This window comes from Euphorbia lathyris, chromosome 7 (assembly GCF_963576675.1).
Source record: "Euphorbia lathyris chromosome 7, ddEupLath1.1, whole genome shotgun sequence".
NCBI classification, from domain to species: Eukaryota; Viridiplantae; Streptophyta; class Magnoliopsida; order Malpighiales; family Euphorbiaceae; genus Euphorbia; species Euphorbia lathyris.
The window spans coordinates 88,102,395-88,121,931 of NC_088916.1; the positions used below are offsets into that span (position 1 = coordinate 88,102,395).

Sequence of the window (19,537 nt, forward strand, 5' to 3'; positions counted from 1 at the left end):
AATATTAGGGTTAAATATTAAAGACTAATATTTGGCCCAAACTCTTGCAGTGAGAGACACCCTGTGTCACATATAAAAATAAATAAAATAAATTATAGGTAAATACTTATGAACTTTTAAAAATTTAGAGAACAATTGAAGTTTTGTGGCTTTCGAATTTAATTATATAAATATAGAAGTTATTAAATGCAATTGGACAAAAATAGGAGGTTATTAAAGATAATTAGACAAAAATAGAGGGTGTAATTTAAAACTTTAGGGAGTAGGTGAGGTTTGAGAGTAAGGGATGACATCACCTATATAACTGGACTTACACCTTTGCTCTTCTCAATCGCCGAATAGCAATTAGGGTTACCCAATGTTCATAGATATCTCCTCTTTGAGATCTGAATAGCAGATAGCCCTTATATCAATTATGGACACGGTTAGGATTAAGGTTTATCTGCTCCAGAAAGTGGCGTAATCAAATCTATAGAAATCAATGGTTAGAATTAGGGTTTATCTTCTCTATCAAGTTAGCATTCAACAATGCTTTTAGGATCTCATCTCTAACTGCTCGTTCGTCTGGTAAATTTCCAATGAGAATCAAGCTTAATTCGGTAGAAACCCTTCCTCAAGAAAGAAGGGAGGAGCATCAAGTGATGGTTATGAACCCTACAAAATCATCTTCCGGATTAACAACCTCCATAACTTTATCTGGTAAAATATTATTAGCAAAAAAAGGTTGTGTTAGATTGATTACTATATTATATGGGTACTTTAATTGTTATGAACCCTACAATATCAAGCTTCTCCTGTATTCTTGTTTGGTATTTTCTGGTAGTAATTCATTGTATTTGTAATCACTATATATTATATGGGTACTTTAATTGTTTGATCAACACCGAATGAATTTAAATCCATTGAACATCTTAATCTATTTTCATTGTTTCCAAGTAAAGAGAGTGAATTATGAGATGAGCATTTTTGAGGATTATATATGTGCTGTGTTGCACTGAAACTGAATTTGAAACGAAATGCTGAAAAGCTAAGGAAGAAGAGTTCGACATAGTATATAAAAATGTAACTTGCTGGAAAAGAAAAATGTCTCCGTCTGTACAGGAAATGGAAGGATGATTTGAGCCATGTTAGGAATTCAATTCTTACGTTCACTGGCTTTTTAGATGCTTAATTAATTCCGATTTAGGAAAACTTATGCGCAATAATCAGTGATTCATCAGAGAAAGAGAAAGGAATTCTTGTTAGAATATTTTAGATTCCATTGAGACAAGATGAAGATAATAATTAATTAATTAATTATAAAATAGATGAAGAAATTAATTCTGTTTTTATGGTTGTTTCGTCTTTGATCTACATGTTATAGCCATGAACTGGAGACCTTTTTTGGTTAATTTGAAAAAGTTTGAGATTGATGTTGGTTGAAGTTGATATGTTCCCGTACATGATGAAATCTAACTCGGTCGAGGGCATTTCTTAAAAGCAAATGCCTTTATGTGGATGTCTTAGATTATCCATTTGTTTTATTATATTTAAAACCGCATCCTGCTTTTAGATCGTGATCCTTATTTTTGCATCCTGTATGTAGTTAGTGGAAATCCAAAGCAAGGAGATTCAGATGGCGATGATTGCTCAAATTTTTTTTTTCTAAAAAAGATGGACGCGGCAATGGAGATTCAGATGCTCCATCATCTGCAAGAAGAAATGGTGGTCATCCAGCTTTAATGTCCAATCATTATGTGCCTCGACAAGAGTGATGGTTTTGACAAGTTGTTGTGGCAAGCATATGTTTCTGCTAATAAAATTTTGGCACATAGGGTTATGAAGGTTATTAATCTTGAAGATGCTTTTGTATGGGTTCATGACCATCACTCTATGGTCCTCCTTACATTTTTGAGGAAGTGTTCCTACCGAGTTGAGCTTGGTTTCTTCATAAGTAGTTCATTTTCCTCATCGGAAATTTATCAAAATCTACAAGTTAGAGACGAGATTATGTAAGCATTGCTCAATTCTTTGATATATTAGTGGAATGCAATGAAACTAATTTTGTTCTAAATTAGGAAATGAATATGTTGTTCTAGACATGTGCACCCAGTGATGTTCAATTTCCAATTCCAAATGATTATTTGGAGTTTCTCATATTTGGAGTTTGCCCTCGAATTCCATTATTAGCGAACTAAGAGTAGTTTAATATATGTTTTTTCCTGCCACTGGCTCCACTCTTTCTTAACTCTAGATTTCCACGGGTGGGACTGAATCAAACTGTTCTTCTAAAAACAATGGGATACTGACAGCACCAAAGAAATCTTATTTTTAGATTTAGTTTCAGACAAATCAATCTACTCAATCTTATAATTAATAAATTTTAACAACTTTTTTAATTGCAATATCCTTTCAAAAACCGAGCACAAACATAGTATGAATATCATGTGATTTTATTTTGTTTAATCCATTATTTTTCTCAATTAAGTACTTATAAGCCTAACTCCTTCCAAAGTCGTTGAAAAAAATAATGATTTTGTCCTTATCTTATAAAACAAGTTAATTTTGTCCATTCATAAATTTTTTGTGATTTTAATTTTGATAATAGAAAATTTGATTTAATCTTTGCACTTTTTCTTTGTTGGGTTTTATGTTTTAATGGCAATTCTGAAGATATAATGAGTTTTGCTTATGAGTGGCTTACATAAGCTGTCTGATGTGTTCTATGATGATATGATTATTTGAAACCCTACAAGTTTGTCTTAAACTTGATATGCTAATTTTTTTTATTAGATGTTTCTCTCTGGTGTGTATGTTTATGAGTGCATTATATAACCTATCTAATGTGTTAGAGTGATATGATTACTTGAAATTGAAACCACAAGTTTGTTTATGCTTCTTTTGTTATGATATGTTTTTTGACACAAATCAAGCTTGTTTGTTATTTCTTATGATGAAACTATGCTTGTGACACTTGATCTGAATGTGAGAAAATGGCTTTGTTTTGAAGAAAATGAATTTGATTGGTGGGGGTGTATTTGTTATTAGGGACTTTGCTCTTAAGAGCTCTTTTCCTATCCCACATGGAAAACTTACCAATAGTTGAAAGAGTATATATAGAGTTGGGTCTCACAAGCCTTTAAATTTTGTTTAGTAGGTTTTGGCAAATACACCACATGCATGCATTGCAATTTTAGGAGTAACAATTTTTAGCTTAATAAAGCATTAGCAATTGTTCATTTTAGTTTGGCAATGATCAGGAAGTTGTTGGTGTCTGATTTCTGAAATGGTATTATTATTTTTCTTCAATTCAGTTGCCTACTTTTAGGCAGATTGATTCAACTCATGCACTTTTTATGCTTCTTCTTTATTCTTGTTTGATATTTTCTGGTAATAATTCATTGCATTTGTAATGACTATATTATATGTTTTTTTAATTGTTTGATCATCATCAATAAATTATCTACCAATAAAATTATGAGACGATTTTACTCTCTTATTCTTGTTTGATTGCCTTTAAGCTCCCCCGAACTTTTAAAAGTTCTAAATGGTCTCTTATTCTTGTTTGATTGCATTCAATAACCCCTTATTTCTGAATAGAATCTTTTGGATGTAGAAAGTTAGATACATGCTCGGCCACATGTAAAAAAAAAAACTTATTTCATGGGGATAGTTGAAGTTTTGAGATTATACAATTGGACAAATATAAAGGTTATTGAATGGCATTGGATAAGAATATAATGTTATTGAATGTAATTAGATAAGAATAGAGAGTAATTTAGCACTTTTAAAAATTTAGAGGGTTGTTGGAATGTATGAAACTTATTATTTGATACTGATTAAATATCTCACACAAATGGTCTCGCCTATATAACTTTACTTACTTCACAACTTTGGTTTTCTCCGTCCCTCTCTTCTCTTCTCTGTAAATGTGTGTGCATTCTAATGATACCTCCCCCGATAGATCTCAAATCTGGAAAGTTGTTGTGATCTCAAATCTATGAAAACCAATTAAATGAGCATTCAACAATGCCTTCAGAATCTCATCAAGTGATGGTCATGAACCCTGCAAAATCATCTTGACTATTAATAAACTCCATGACTTTATCTGCTAAAATATTATTAGCACAAAGCACTATATTTGAATTGGCCAATTCCAAGTTATTTTTGACTTTTTGTTGGCATTTACTATTTGTTGCTCATTGGATTTTGATTCTATAATGAATTGTTTTTTTTTTTGCTGGAAATATTTTGTTTCCGAGCAACTAGTTAAAAGCTATTGAATTTTAGAAGCATAATTCTTTCTGGTAAATCTTTGGACTTTTCATCTGTTGAATTTTAGGGTTCAATGAGAATTGTGAAGATTATACACCTAATCTATGCTATTGGGAAATATGCTTATCTAATATTAGTTGAATGCTAGGAACAACATCACTATATTCCATGAATTACTGGTAATGAGGTTTGGGGCTTACTAATTGTTTTCTAACTGTCAAAAAAGATTCTCTGTAATTATAAATATAATCATAATTTTTGTGGAATAGTAATAGTCTTCCAATTCAATTGAATTTCTAGTTTGAAAACTTTATTTGTTTATAACCAATTATAATTCAATTTAATTAATTGTCATAGTAAAATTCAATTAATTATTTTGTAATGTAAAAAGAAGACTATAATTAAAATGCATAGTCCGTTGGTTCTGGCTGGTCAGGAAGAGATTCACATAGGGACTAATGTTATTTGGAAATTACTTTCTATATGAGCTAGCATGCGGGCTTTCCAGTGGTAGTTGTGAGAGTCTTATACTCCATCGTTCCACAACACATGTCTTTCTAGAGAATTTTTTTTTGTTCCACAATACATGATATTTTGCTTCAATTTATGACACATTAATTTGCTTTGACCAAATATACCCCTATTTTAGTTGACTTTTTGCCTTGGGAATAGATAAAGTTACTAGTAGATGCAATTAATATAAGGGTAACAAAGTCTTTCACTTAAAATTAATTGCATTTCTTAATTAGTGTGCATTAACCTTAACATGCATGTATTTTGGAACAGAGGGAGTACTTGTCATAGAAGCTTCACAAACTCCTTTTATTAGTTCAGGGATGCAGAATCACCAGATAGTCACAAGTCTTCGAAATAGGTACATTGGAAGTATCAATCCATGAAAAACAATAATATAAAGAAGTGATTATAGTTCATATTCGGATGTGAAAACCACTGGTACCAAAGAAAATGACACTTTCTTAATGCATATTTATAAATAGGAAACATCTAGCAAATAAATACCTATAACTTGAACAAGCATGTGAGAGTTTTTTCTGGAGGTAGTCAAAGGGTCAGATTTGAATCTTACAATACTTCCTACTATCTTTTCTTCAAATTTTCTGAATCCTCAGAAGCTCCTGAACTAAACTCTTTTTCAAATAGATAAGTTTAATATTATCAGGAATAATGGCAGACTGATAGCAAATTCAATTTTGACTGTTGTTCGCTGTTTGAAATTAATTGCATTAGTGTTAATGAATATCTCTTTGCCTTTGTTCTTTATTTGTTCAGAAAACTAGCAACAAATAAAGAACAAAGGCAAGAAGATACCCATTAACACTAATGCAATTAATTTCAAACAGCGAACAACAACCAAAATTGAATTTCCTACCAATCTGCCATATTCCTGATAATATTAAACTTATCTGTTTGAAAAAGAGTTTAGTTCAGGAGCTTCTCCGGGATTCATAAACATTTGAAGAAAGATAGTAGGAAGTACTGTAAGAGTCAAATCTGACCCTTATGACTACCTCCAGAAAAACTCTCACATGCTTGTTCAAGTTATAGTTTTTTTTGATATTAGTACTGTAAGAGTCAAATCTGACCCTTATCACTTCTTTATATTATTGTTTTTCTTGGACGTTGGGATAATAATTTGAAGTCAACATCCGAATTCCATATGTATATGGAGCAAATGCAACAAGTCTTGGAAAAAGCTGGGATGTCCTATCATGCGAAAGAGCAGGCTTATCAAAACTCGAGTATCCAACAACAAATGTTTCTTAGCGAGTTCGATCATCAGAATAACATGGTTCATAATTTGCACAAGGCGAAGATGGAGGAGCAACAAAGAAGACATATGGAGACTTCTAGGCTCAAACACGAACTATACATGACGAGAAATCTCTTAGATGGCTATGAAAAAGCTTTGAATGAGACAACTAAAGAATTCACCGAGTATAGAAAGAAATGCCCTTTGCATGAAGAACCAATTTACATGGATACAGGGTCTGGTGGTCCTGTTTTGAGCACGAGTGAACCGGAGAAGTTGCCTTTTAAAGAAGAGATGACACAATGTCACAACACTACAAAAAAAGAGAGTTTCAGGCACAAATTCTTAGGGACGATTATATTATATTGTCCTCTATTAACATTATTGAATTAGTAAAGAAGACATAATTTTGTATTGTCTCTAATCAATTAAATTTATTACTTTTTAACATATTTCGAATTAAATTTTTATTTTGGAAAACAATCTGTACTCTTTGGGGACCACGCAGCCAACCCTTCACCTACCTCATTTCCATGGCCCCCGTCTTCACCTCAAGAGCAAAACTCTCTGTAGAAATTAAGTTTTCATCTTTGGGTTATTCATTCTTTTCTTACTCTCTTTAAATCCACTGAAATTGAAACTGGTGTGAGATGAAATTCTATTATTATTTCATCTTTACTCTCTTCTTCTCTCTATTATTTCTTCATCAGCATCTTATTCTTCCTACCAAGCTGAGAAGGGCCAGCAATCTAGAAGCCAATTTATATTTTAATTGAAGCTGAGAGAATTAACCCCTAATTACTGGATGAGTTTATTGCCTAAGGAAGCACTTGACAATTCTGCCTTTTACTTAGATCTAGGGCGAAAATTGGAGACTATTTGTATACTCCAATCCATGACTCAGCTGGTAGATGGAGCTCAAGGTTTTCTTTCTCAAAGAAATAATAAAATTGGAGAGAACTGTGATTTCAGCGCTAGAATCCCTTGACAGGTAATTTGGTCCTCTATTCTAATGGAGTTTTGTATGCTCATATTAGATTTTTGAAATTTAGTAATTTGATTTATTCTGTGATTTAAGTTTCCTAAGGGATAAAAACCAAATACTGATGAAAACGTGTATCATTTAACACGATCTTAAGCTGTGATTTGGAGGGTAAATTTGGCGCCACTTTTTTTGTGGAATAAAACCCACGTAATACAGACTCACTAAGTTTTCCTGTGCTATACCAACATTTTCTACAAGTCTGGTAGCGTTTTTGTTCTTTACACACTAGGTATTCCTTCTCTTTCTCTGTCAATTTTTTTTTTCAATATTTATGATTCATCTGTAGTTGGTTAACATTTGTTATTAGTTGGTTAACAATTGATTTTTATACTTATTTGTATGATTCACTTAAGAGTAATATGGAAAAAAAACAACAGGTGGAAATTTTGTATGCAGCTTGATTATTTTGCTTCGACGGAGTTTGGTGGTATGGGTTCAATTTTCAAATATCCTAATTGGTATTTGTTTAGTTAGCTAGACAAAACTAAATTATGAAATGGGAATTGGGAATTGGATTAAAAAAATTCCTGTGTTGGTCTTTGATTAAGCAATATTAGAATTTTTATGGCATATTTTGATGAAAACACAAGATTGAGTGCATCAAACTTGAGAAGTGGAATATTCCTGGAAACAAACCATGAGTATATTTAACTTCAAAGTGATTTTTGACTGTTCAGAGATGAATTTGATCACAAGAAAAATGCTTACATTTGTATATGTACAGAAAATATTGTCTTGAAAAAGATGAAATTTGATTATGAAAATGAGAATGTAGCCCATGAGTATGACTAATGGGAAAGGAAAAAGTAGTATTTATTATATGTGAGGGTATACGTAGTCATACATGTCAAGCTATACGTAGTCATACATGTCAAACTATAAATAGAGCATTGAGGTCAATTCATTAGATATCATGGTTATCTGGATCTGGAGTTTACACGCACAAAAAAAGGAAAAAAAAAGATATTACAATCTGGGAAAAGAGACAGGTCAAAAAAGAAGAAATGATGTCAGTTTCAATAGAAGCTCTGTTTTTTTCTCCTCTGTTGTTTGTTGTTCCCTTAGCTAATGTGTTTGATGTTTATATTCAGCACTTAGTCTTGTTAAGTTGATGTTAATTCTGTAAATTAGATTATAATTGTTTCTGTATAATTATGATTTCTGCTATGATTTAAATCTTAGACTTAGAAAACTAGGCATTTTGTTTACTTGATTTTTTTATTTTTTTCTATGAAGGATATAAAAATTATGAATCACTTAAGAGTAATTTCTATGTAACTCAAATCATAAATTAAGCCTTAAATAACAAAACAAACACAAAAAAAAAACATCACAGTATATGTGTTTTTGGATCTGCTTCTTTAATACATGAAAGAATTTGACTATTGAGCTTGTATTTTATAGATGTATTTTGGACTAAGAAATTATTTCTGACAGGTTATAAAAAGGTTAATTCAATTGTTAGAGTATGGAGAGTGTAAAAAAACGCAAGAAGTACAAGAGGAGATTACGTCCGGTACTTAAACCTCACCGACCTATCTTAAATGATTATTCTGATGAAGATACAATTTCCCCGACAAGTCAACAATTGCCTACTTTAGGTGCAAATCAAGGTAAAAATATAATATTTTGAATCATTTAGCTTTTATTTTCCTAGTACCATGTATGATATTATATATGTTAACTTTTGTTTCATAGAGGGATGGAGACAAATCTCAAGAGAAAAGAAGGTACAGAGTGCTGCTAACATTAATGAAGCAACTAGAAATGCAACTGCACGTACACCATCTTCTGTTGCGTCAATGAACGGTACATTATATGCAAGTTATGATTTATTTCTTATTCTTGTATTTAATATGAATAAGCTATTTATAATATCTAGTAATCATTTTATTTTGTCAATTAAGATCTTAGAAATAAAAGGATTACAACGTCCAGTCCTCGTACACGTGCTACTTTCGATGATGAAGGTTTGCATTCTTCATTAAGCCGATCTACTCTCGGTATGACCACGGTTATTATAATTTTCATTTATCGAGTTTTTTTATATAAATGTTTTTTAGAATGTATAATAACTCTTTGTTCGTTATCTAATATTAGACAAAATGAGGCGTACTATAATCAACAATGCTGATAATGAAAATGTTGATGAGATAGATGCTTGTCACTTGCAAGGTTCTGACCATCCACAATCTGATAATCCCATTGATAATCATGAATCTGACTATCCTTGCCTATCAGATACGGAGATAAGCGCTGAAAATTCAGAAACTTTTCGAGGTTTGTTTCATTTATAACTTAACATCTTTTTTTAGCACTTTATACGAAAAATTAGAATATCTTCATTCTGTTTTTTTTAATTAATTAGTGTTGTTACTTATTTTTTAGCGAGATCAGTTGGTAGGGGACCATACAAAGGGATGGATCTCGACAAACTTACCAATGGAAGGAAAAACAAATTAGTTGTTTTCATTCCACCGGGCAGATATTTTAGACCAATTGGGAAGCATTCTAATAAATTATCGTCATGGTTAGGATACTGCGCTAGAATTTATAGACCTCCGACTGAGTCTTGGGATGAAATTGAAAAGAAGCACAGGTCCCGTTTGTGGGCTATGATTCAAGTAAATATTATTGTGTTGGACCGATTTTTATTTATTGTGTAGAATTGTTAAATTTTATTAAATATTTAATGAACCTACATATTGTACAGGACTATTTTGATGTTAGCACTGATAGCCCTGAAAAGTGGAAGAAACGTGAAGAGTTAGGAAAGGAGGAGCCCGATACGCCAGAAATGAAAAAAGCTAAATTTGAGTACTTCTGTTTCTTTCAGATGAAAACGGCATATCGCAGATGGAAATATAAATTACATAACCAATATCGCATGTATAGTAATGATGAGGAACGCTTGAAACATGTTCCTACAGAACTATCTGGAGATGCTTGGAAAGACATGCTTAAAGTTTTTGGAAGCGAGGATTTTCAGGTTAATATATAATGTTTTGTTTAATTTATTAGGTGATGGTTAGTATGTATTATTGTTAATTTAATTTTAAATGAATGCTTTCTTACACATTATTAATTTGTAGGAACAAAGTTATATTAATTCAACTAATCGTGCTTCTCAAATAGTGGTTTCTTCAACTGGTCTAACCCCTTTCGCACAAGTAGAGTATAAAATGGTAAATATATAGAGCAACTCTTATCAATTATTTTTAAAGGGTTTGACTAGTTCTATTTAAGATGATTATACTATTAATGTTGAAGATGGATGAGGAATTAGGCGAATTGCCAAAGGCTTCTGATGTGTGGAAGGCCACTCATGGAATTACAAATGACCAAGGACAAACTACATTCCATGATTCATAATCAAAAAGGATTTATGTAAGTAATAGAGTTTTTTAAGCAATTGCCTTGTTAGGATCCTGTCAAACTAGATTAACCTTTGTTTGATACGCTTATTTCATGTGTTTCTATTGATGTTGTGATTCTGATTTTAAATATAATCATAAAAGCTCTTTGCTTTTCTTGTACTTGGTTCAGATGCCTAAAATGTGCTTATGACATTTTCAGTTTCATGTGTTCTAGTTAGTTGAAAAAACTACAATAGTGACAAGTGTTATACAAATATTGTGGATTGGCATGTGGTTTTTTTGCATTTAGTTATTGGATGGATGATCAATTTGTGTAAAAGTCTGCATCAAAAAGCATAATGAAGAACTATTGTACTACTTTTATCATATGGGATGTGCAGGTTCTGAAATTTACATAATGCTGAAACTTATTTTCTTAAATCTAATTTCAAGTGAAATCTCTATTATGGTCTTATGATTGAGTTATTAGACAATTGGTGATTGATTGGTCCATAATATTATATATGTTTGGTCTTCTTTTTTAGGTACTTGTTTGTGTTTCAGGCTGTTTCATATCTTTATAATTCGCTTATTAAATTTCACTTATGTTTTACATAATATAGGAAGATATGCAAAGGGTTGAGGATCAGCCGATAAATGATAATCAGTCTGTTCCCACATCAGATCATGTGCTACAACAGGTATTTGGAGTTAGATCAGGATATGTTCGTGGTAAAGGATTGGGATATAAAGCAATTACTAGAGGAATGATGTCTAATGGTAAAAATGATGAAGTTAATGCGCTTAAAAATGAGGTTGCAAGACTGACAGCTGAATTAAAGGCACACGAAGGGCATAGAAAGGCGCAAGATGAACATGAGGTGGAGCGACAACAGGTTTCTGAATCGTATTGCAGAAGGATGGAAATAATGTTAAAAGAAAATAGCTCAAGGAGTACACAGAATGCTTTGGTAAGTACTTAATTAAACACATTTGCTTTTGAACTATATAATAAACCATATTGTTAATTGGGTGTTTTTGTTCTTACAATTTTGTAGGAGGAAGAGATGCAAATGGACTTGTGAAGGTTGTCAATTGATGGATTCGTTAATTTTGAACTTGCTTGCTTTATTGATTAATATCACTAGTTTATTACTTTTCAACATTGATAGGGATGATGTTTTTGGTTTAGGATGGATTTTTAAATGTTTTGATTTCAATTTACATAAGGTTTTAGATTCTAAATTTATTAAATTTCATAGTGGACTGATGAAAGTATCAGAAAGTTGTTTAGAGGTTGCATATCAATATTGTGCGAATAAGATTGTGTTGTGTTTGCTGAGGAAGCTGGCTTGGCAGCAAAGCTGCTAAAAAAAAATGTGGGTGTAATCCTGAGCTAAAATGGAGGTCAGCCGAGCTATTGAAATTGTCTGCTTTGAAACTTGCCATCCATTGTCTGCTTTGAAAAGCAAGCTGTTTGTACAAGTAGTTAAATATGCTAAGTAGCTTCACCTGTCAAGGCTGAATATCGCTAATCATTAGCTGAAAATTAGAGGCTTTGGTCTTCCCCATTTCATTAATTGATTTATAAGTCTCATCTATGGCCACTTAGCTCTTCTACACAATCTTGCATAGATCCTATTCCCTTGGTTTCATCCATGGCTCCTAGAGAGTTATAATACTGTTTGAAGTATAATTAAGTTGATTTTGTTGGCATGGACAGAGAGGCGACGGTAGTTTAGTTGTGGATAAGTAGTCGAGTTTTTATCGAACTGAACACCAAACCACTCAAAAGCTGTTCAACTTTGACATGCTTATACTCGGATTATCAGAAAATACACAAGCTCGAACTAAAAGTTGAACTCGGTTCGAGCCTAAATTCCTATTTACTAAAATTGTAATCAAGCTCGAGTTATTTATAAATGGGATAAGGTGCAAAATATGCACCTAACGTTTACGGCCAGGAGCAAATTTACCCTTAACGTCAATGATGCAATTATACTTTAACGTTGGCCGCGAAGAGCAATTTTACCCTTAACATTCGGCGAAATATTTTGAATTTCTTTTTGTCCAACTCGTAAAATAGAAAGTATATTTTTTAAATTTTTTTCCAAATCTAATCCTATGTTTATGACACTCACATGCAAGAATGATGATCGAGAGGACAATTTGATGAATTATTTCTAAAATTGACCAAACTTGACAACGTTAGGGATAAAATGGCTCATGGTTGCCAATGTCAGGGGTAAAATTGCATTATTTTAAACGTTAGCGGTAAAATTGCCCTTCGCTGTAAATGTTAGGGGGCATTTTTACACCTTTTCCCTTTATAAATTGGACGGAATACTATCAATCTTTTATCAAGCCTAAAGTCAAAACCACTCATGAGCGGATCGAATAACAAATACAATTAATTGGAAAATTGTTTTAATAAATTAACAATAGACATAAGGCATGAATAATTTTGGGTTTAATACAAAAAAAAAATGGATTGATCGGATATTTTGGAATCAAATTTTGAAGTGGGATTTATTTGAAATTCTGGTATTTAATAATGATTTATATTTAAATTTTTTTTTTCAATAGACCAAAAGGACATGGTTTCATTAGACACAGCGTTTCAATAAAACAAAATCAATTATAATCTAATCCCAAACTGCGAGCCCCTCTTTCATCCTAATTTCTTACGCCAAAATGGAGAAAACGCAATACCCTTGTCAGGCGATTCAGGCGAGACAACAGTAGCTACCGGAACCCAACCTCGGTTGCTTCGCGTCGTCAACGTTCGTCCATAGAGGTTAGATGATTGGTCGTTTTTTAATTTTTAAGTTTGTATCACTTGTTTTTTTTAATCTGTCTTCTAATTTATTCATCTCCATAATTGTGTGTTGGTTTATAGAATAGAACTGCTCATTTTGTTTGAAGTTAATCTAAAATTTCATTGCATATGATTGCTTTGGGGATTTTAGGTCTTTTTGTGATTTGGTGGCCTTTTCATCACCAAGTGTTTGTCAAAATACCTGACTGAGCCATATAAAAAATACTTCCAGTTTAAAATTATGGAAACTGTGAACTAAGTTCCTACTTGTCTCAAAAACCAAGATAGTATGCATCCTAATAGTAGTGGATGAGGTTTGTATTTATGATTGGTTTGATGCTTAGATAAAAAAAACTAAGAGATTGCAAATAAAGTAGTTGTATGTATAAAGTCTTGACTATTTTAGCTAGGCAAGTATGCTCTGTCTTATATAATGGTATTTCTAGTTAGCTAACTAAATGTAAAATGAGCCATGAAATGCAAAGATAAATTCACATGAAGCCCTTGATAGGTCAACTTCAAATATAAATCTGGTTGACATAAATTATAGAGAAACTTTTTTTTCAAACCGTAAAAAATGCAATTTGAGACATTGATGGAATGAGTAACTCTTTTTGCTCTCAATTTTTTGGTTTTTTGGTGCTTAGTTCTAGTATCATATTTGACACTTAATCCTCATTATTGTATGTTAAATCAATTATACATAATGTTAATATGTGATTTAATTTCAGATTGGTTCATAAACGATATGGATATTGATAAGAGTTGGATGGCTCTTGCCAATAGAAAATATCGTAGTTACATTGAAGGAGTTGAAACTTTTTTGAAGTATGCATACAGATTTAAATTGTTGACCGACGTGATTCAATGTCCTTGCAAAAAATGTAGAAATGTTGTTTATAATGATGAATCTACGATTAGATTTCACTTGTTGAAATTTGGAATTATAACCACATATACAGTTTGGTATTTTCATGGGGAGTCTCCAAATGAAGAACGTGGTATCAATGAATATCCGAATGATAATGATAATGATAATGATAATGAGTCGGATGATGATATGGTTGGATTGGTCAATGATATATATAGTGTTGATCATGATAGTTCAGTTGGTAATGATTGTGACAGTAATAGTATGCTATGGGAACCTAAAGGGGATGCTGGTGAGTTTTATCGATTACTAAATGAAGCTAAGGAGAAATTGCATTCAGGATGTGAACTCTCGAAATTGGCTACTATTGTCAAGTTACTTCACATGAAGAGTTTTCACAGATGGACAAATAAATCTTTTGACGATTTACTTAGTTATAATACTGAATGGGAAACATACTATGCCTGAGTCATACAGTAGTGCAAAGAAATATATCCGTCGTTTGGGTCTTCATTATGAAAAATATGATGTCTGTTAAAATATGTGCACTTTATATTGGGGTCCACTTGCAAATGCAACATCTTGTGAAATATGTGGATTGTCTAGGTGGAAGTCTGGTGACAATTCAAACGATAATAAGAAAATTCCACACAAGGTCTTACGCTATTTCCCATTAAAACCAAGACTGCAGAGGTTGTTTATGTGTACAGAGATATAATGCAGAATTTCCAAAATGGTTCGAGGATCATGTATGTGAATATATCTATGGATTATTATAATTTGTTTGAGGTTATATCTCATTATTAGTCCATGTTTTCAATAAATTACATTTATATTATTGATGAACTTGCAGGTTTATGAATTAAATGAACATGATGTTGTTTCTAAGGATCTTATGAATCTTGCTTTTGGTCCATACCCACGCTACAAGAGTTACTCGGGTCATATTGTGAATGGCTATCGGTTTCATACTGTAAATCGTCAAATGAATCGCAAGAGTCAAAATTCAGGAGTCTTGTCTAGGGGTGATGATAGTTCTTGTGATAAAAGAGTATTATGGGAATTTGACAGATGTTTGGGAGATCCAGTACTCAGGAATGAATTGTGTTTACTTATTCAAATGTGAATGGTTTGATGTGAGCCATAAAGGAAGTGGATATACAGTAGATGATTTCTCAATCACAAGTGTCAAGGCCATGGTCGATTAAAAACAGATGTGCCATTTATTTTAGCTTCTCAAGCTGAACAAGTCTTTTATGTTCAAGATCCCCAAAAAAAAAAAATTGGCTTATTGTGGTGAAAAATCATCCTAGGGACATATATAAATTGCCTTTTCAATCACTAGAGGATATTTCTGAGAAAAATGAAGATGGTGATGTTTTTCAAGAAGAGAAGATCACCGCTGATTTTCATTCAACAAGACCTATAGATGATGATGATGAAGCCATGGAGAATGAGGTTGTTTTTGGTTTTGAAGAAATACCTCTTCCAATTGCTAATCAAGCAGAAGAAATAATTCCAATTAATATTGATGATTGTGATGATGATGATGATTACAATCAGAACTCAAACTTGCAAGAAGAATTCTGCTAACCGACGAAGAAGTTAGTGGTGATGAAGATGTTAACGTGATCAATGATGATGATGATGATTGAAGGGGACAAAACATGACACTAATTTAAAGGGGAATAGAACATGATTGGTTGGTCCGAAGGTACTAATTTTGATTCTTATTTGCTGCACAATCTTGATATTTCTATAATTACTGATGAAGTTCAATTATCATTTTCTATTTTAGAACACAGTGTTGCATATATTTGTAAACTAAATTAAAAGAAAAGAATGTTTAGAATATGTTACTTCTGTTAAAAAAAATAGTAGGTTACCTCTTTTAGTCCTCAATTAGATGTTGCATAAATAGTGAATTTGAATTTTAAACAATTGTTTTGAGTATTAGAAATTGGATTCAAATTCTTGTTGTAGAATAGTCTTTTGGGTTTAGATTTCATATGCATGGGATTAGAATTTGTACGCCTAAACCTGTTTCACTATAATTTGAATGGAAGAATATTTTAAATTTACCTTGAAATTAGAATTTCATATGCATAATTTAGTGGACTAGCTAACTTGCATGAAATTATTTTGAGCAGGAAAAGATTAACGGTCCAAGAAGAAAGCAAGGAACTACTACTGAGAGGATTTATCTACGATGAGCTGGTGTTTTAGGTTAGTTTCTGTGTATATAAATTGATGTCATTGTCTAACCATAGAACGTATCATGGGATATTAAACTAGAGCTGTAAATGCAATTTTATGCTTTTAACCTTTTGATGCTGAAGGGTTTTTACATGGTTAATTTATGTGTTATCTGATGCTTGAATTAGAATATAGCTGTAATATTCATGTTATAGTTCAGGGATAAGGTATCAAAATAGGCTTATGGTTTTTAGGGAAGTATGAATTTAGGCTCCACGTACAAAATAACACCAATATATGTTTAACGTTTAAAAAATGGTACCAATTTAGGTCTCTATAACGGAACGAGACACCTCAATTAGAACTTAACGGAGTAATAGGAATGATGTGTCCAATCCGTTCTCGATGTCTAAGTTGATACATTTTTTAAACGTTAAGTCTATATTAATACTAATTTATGTGGAGTCCAAATTGATACTTTCCCAAAAATCTATTTTGTGACTCCGAAGATGTAACTAAACCTATGCTGCTATGTCTATATGAGTCCCCTGAAATTTGAAAATACTGAATCATTTAGGCATTCATTATGCCTCTCTTCGAGCTCTGCGTAGTTCCTAATAATTATGCATTAGGTATTAATTGTATTATTATTTCTATGTTGTTTTATTTATGGCAGCATCCTATGTTTCTTTCATTCAAAAGGCTAAAGTTTCAATTAAATTGGAATCATTAACTCAACTGTATTCATTCTTTTTTTTCAAGGTCAAGTTGACCTTTTATTAATCAATCAGAGGACAAATCCTTGCTGATTACATCAGCAAGTACATCAGCAAGTTAAAACGGTAAAACATTTGTAATTAGACATTTGTCATACTTTTTTAGTTAATAGGAATTTTATGGAGGTTGTACTGTTTTAGATTAGAACTTTGCACTTCACAGCTTACTTGTTTAAGCTCAAGTAGCATCCTAAGCTCTGCACTTTGAATTTCATATTTTTCTCTCATAATGATATATAGCATTCTTAAGGGACATTTGTCATTCTAAACAAGGACGATAGTCATCCTAAAAAAATGGGGTCAAAACGATGTCCCTAGTAACAGGAATGACAATCGTTCTTATGAACAGAGACGAAAATTTGTCCCTAAGAACGGGGGCGACAGTTGTCCCTATGACCGGAGACGACAGTCGTCCCAAAGAATGGGGACGACAATCGTCCTTATCAACAGAGATGAAATGTTGTCCCTAGGAATAGGGACGACAGTTGTCCCTATCAACGGGGAGGACATGTCGTCCCTAGGAACAGGGACAAAATGTCGTCCCTATCAATGGGGACGACATGTCATCCCTAGCAATAGTGACAAATTGTCGTCTCTATCAACGGGGACGACATGTCGTCCCTAGGAACAGGGACAAAATGTCATCCCTAGGATCAGGGATGACTATCGTCCCTCTCAACGGGGACGATAGTCGTCCTTAAGAGCGGGGACGATAGTAGTCTCTCTAAATTGGGACGACATCATTTATTTCGTCCCCAATAGAATCAAGGATGGAGGAAACAAGGACAAAAATTGAGGATGAAAAAATCGTCCCCAAAACTATAGGGGACAAATTTTTATGTTTTTTGGGGACGATTTTTTTCGTCCCTGAAACTCCTTTTTTTTGTAGTGCAATGTGCTCCAGCTGAAGAACAAGATATGACAGAATGTACTCCATCCAAAAAACAAGTTACTGAACAATCTATTTAACTGATACAACTTTATGTTTTAAGTGAAATTTGCTGGAAATTTCTTAACTTTGTTTTAAACATTGTTGCTATGCTAATTTTTGTTATTAGACGTTTCTATCATAATTAGTTTGTCTATGATAAAACTATGCATGCGATGCTTGAAAGGTAACTTGATTTGTAACTATATGAGATGTTTTTAATTTAAATTCTTTGACCCATCACTGATAAAGAGAGTCAATTTAATTCCATTTGACATCTTAATGTATTTCCAACGTTTCCAAGTAAAGAGAGTGAATTTATAGATGAGCATTTCTGAAATTGCATTCTTTTAAGGGCATATATAAAGATTCACTGAAGGGAACACTGAATTTATAGATGTTTGATTTTAGAAATTGCATTCTTTTAAGGGCATATATGAAGATTCACTGAAGGGAACACTATCTGTTTGCATAACGGTACCAATATATTTTTTACTAGGAAGAACCATCATATCTTTAACTGTACATGGAGCACTGTTTGTATATGTGTGTTTGTATAACTGTATACTTATTTACCCTATTAGTACAAAAGCAATCCAATATATTAGCTAATATCTATTAGCTACCCGCAACATTGTAAAAATAACTGAACCAAACTTACCAAGAGTTTAATCAGCTTAGTACTGTTCTCCTTCAAGTATAGTATTCTAATGGAATCTAATGTATTATTCCTATGGTCGCATGGCATTTGATAATATGAACATAAAAAAAGTGACTTTACGTTTGTGCATACACATTGTTTCAGCTTAATACATTTGTTGCCTCTTTATTTGGCTCAAAACCTTAACTGCTCCCACATTTGTTGCCTCTTTATTTGTTGCCCTTTGCCTCAATTTTTAAAAGTTCATAATGACCCACATTCATATCTAATTTCATCCAATACCCTCTATTATTGTTAGAGAAGTAACTAAAAACATTAGTATAATTTTTTGTTGTATAAATGAGAAAGTTGAGTTACAAGATTATATGTTTATATTATTATAACTTTAACCCAAACATTTTAAGAAAAATGCACATATAGCCTTTCCAAGTAAGATCAATTTTAGCTCTACCTTACTGAAAATTAGAAAAAAACTGAATTAACTAGTATTTGTCAATCACTTAAAATCTTCCCAAATATCATCTAATGCAATGATATAAACCTTTTCCTAAAAAAATAAAAAATACCGTGTAACTTAAAAATTGGGAAAAAAGAAAAAAATAATCATAAAACATAACTGAATATGGTTTCATGCAGAATCCTGATGAACCCTGTGTGTATATGAAATTCAGTGGGAGCATATCCACTTTCCTGATATTGTATGTTGATGACATACTGCTCATTGGAGGCGATATACCAACACTGCAAGGCGTGAAGCAGTGGTTGAGTAAATGCTTCGCAATCAAAGACTTAGGAGAAGACGAAACGATCTTAGGGATCAGGATCTACAGAGATAGATCCAACAGACTTCTAGGCTTGAGT

At 32.3% G+C, this 19,537-nt stretch overlaps 1 protein-coding gene and 1 long non-coding RNA gene across 4 annotated transcripts; both read left to right on the forward strand.

Annotated features, from left to right (window-relative positions):
- The first annotated feature begins 6,571 nt into the window (after window positions 1–6,571).
- Window positions 6,572–11,768, forward strand: LOC136201324 (uncharacterized). Of its 3 annotated transcripts, none has more exons than XM_065991974.1 (11): window positions 6,572–7,016; window positions 8,508–8,683; window positions 8,769–8,879; window positions 8,978–9,073; window positions 9,171–9,350; window positions 9,459–9,694; window positions 9,784–10,059; window positions 10,163–10,255; window positions 10,341–10,457; window positions 11,050–11,397; window positions 11,485–11,768. In XM_065991974.1, exons 2-9 carry the CDS (start codon window positions 8,539–8,541, stop codon window positions 10,440–10,442), a joined length of 1,239 nt encoding a protein of 412 aa, XP_065848046.1. In that variant the 5' UTR covers window positions 6,572–7,016; window positions 8,508–8,538; the 3' UTR covers window positions 10,443–10,457; window positions 11,050–11,397; window positions 11,485–11,768. The 3 variants fall into 3 exon arrangements, with proteins under 3 accessions (XP_065848046.1, XP_065848048.1, XP_065848047.1); XM_065991976.1 differs by having other exon boundaries at window positions 9,606–9,694; XM_065991975.1 differs by lacking the exon at window positions 6,572–7,016 and adding an exon at window positions 7,033–7,299.
- A 1,238-nt stretch (window positions 11,769–13,006) lies between these two features.
- Window positions 13,007–16,444, forward strand: LOC136200814 (uncharacterized). Its single transcript, XR_010673531.1, has 3 exons — window positions 13,007–13,223; window positions 14,969–15,829; window positions 16,266–16,444. It is a non-coding gene; the product is annotated as an uncharacterized lncRNA (long non-coding RNA).
- The last annotated feature ends 3,093 nt before the right edge of the window (window positions 16,445–19,537 follow it).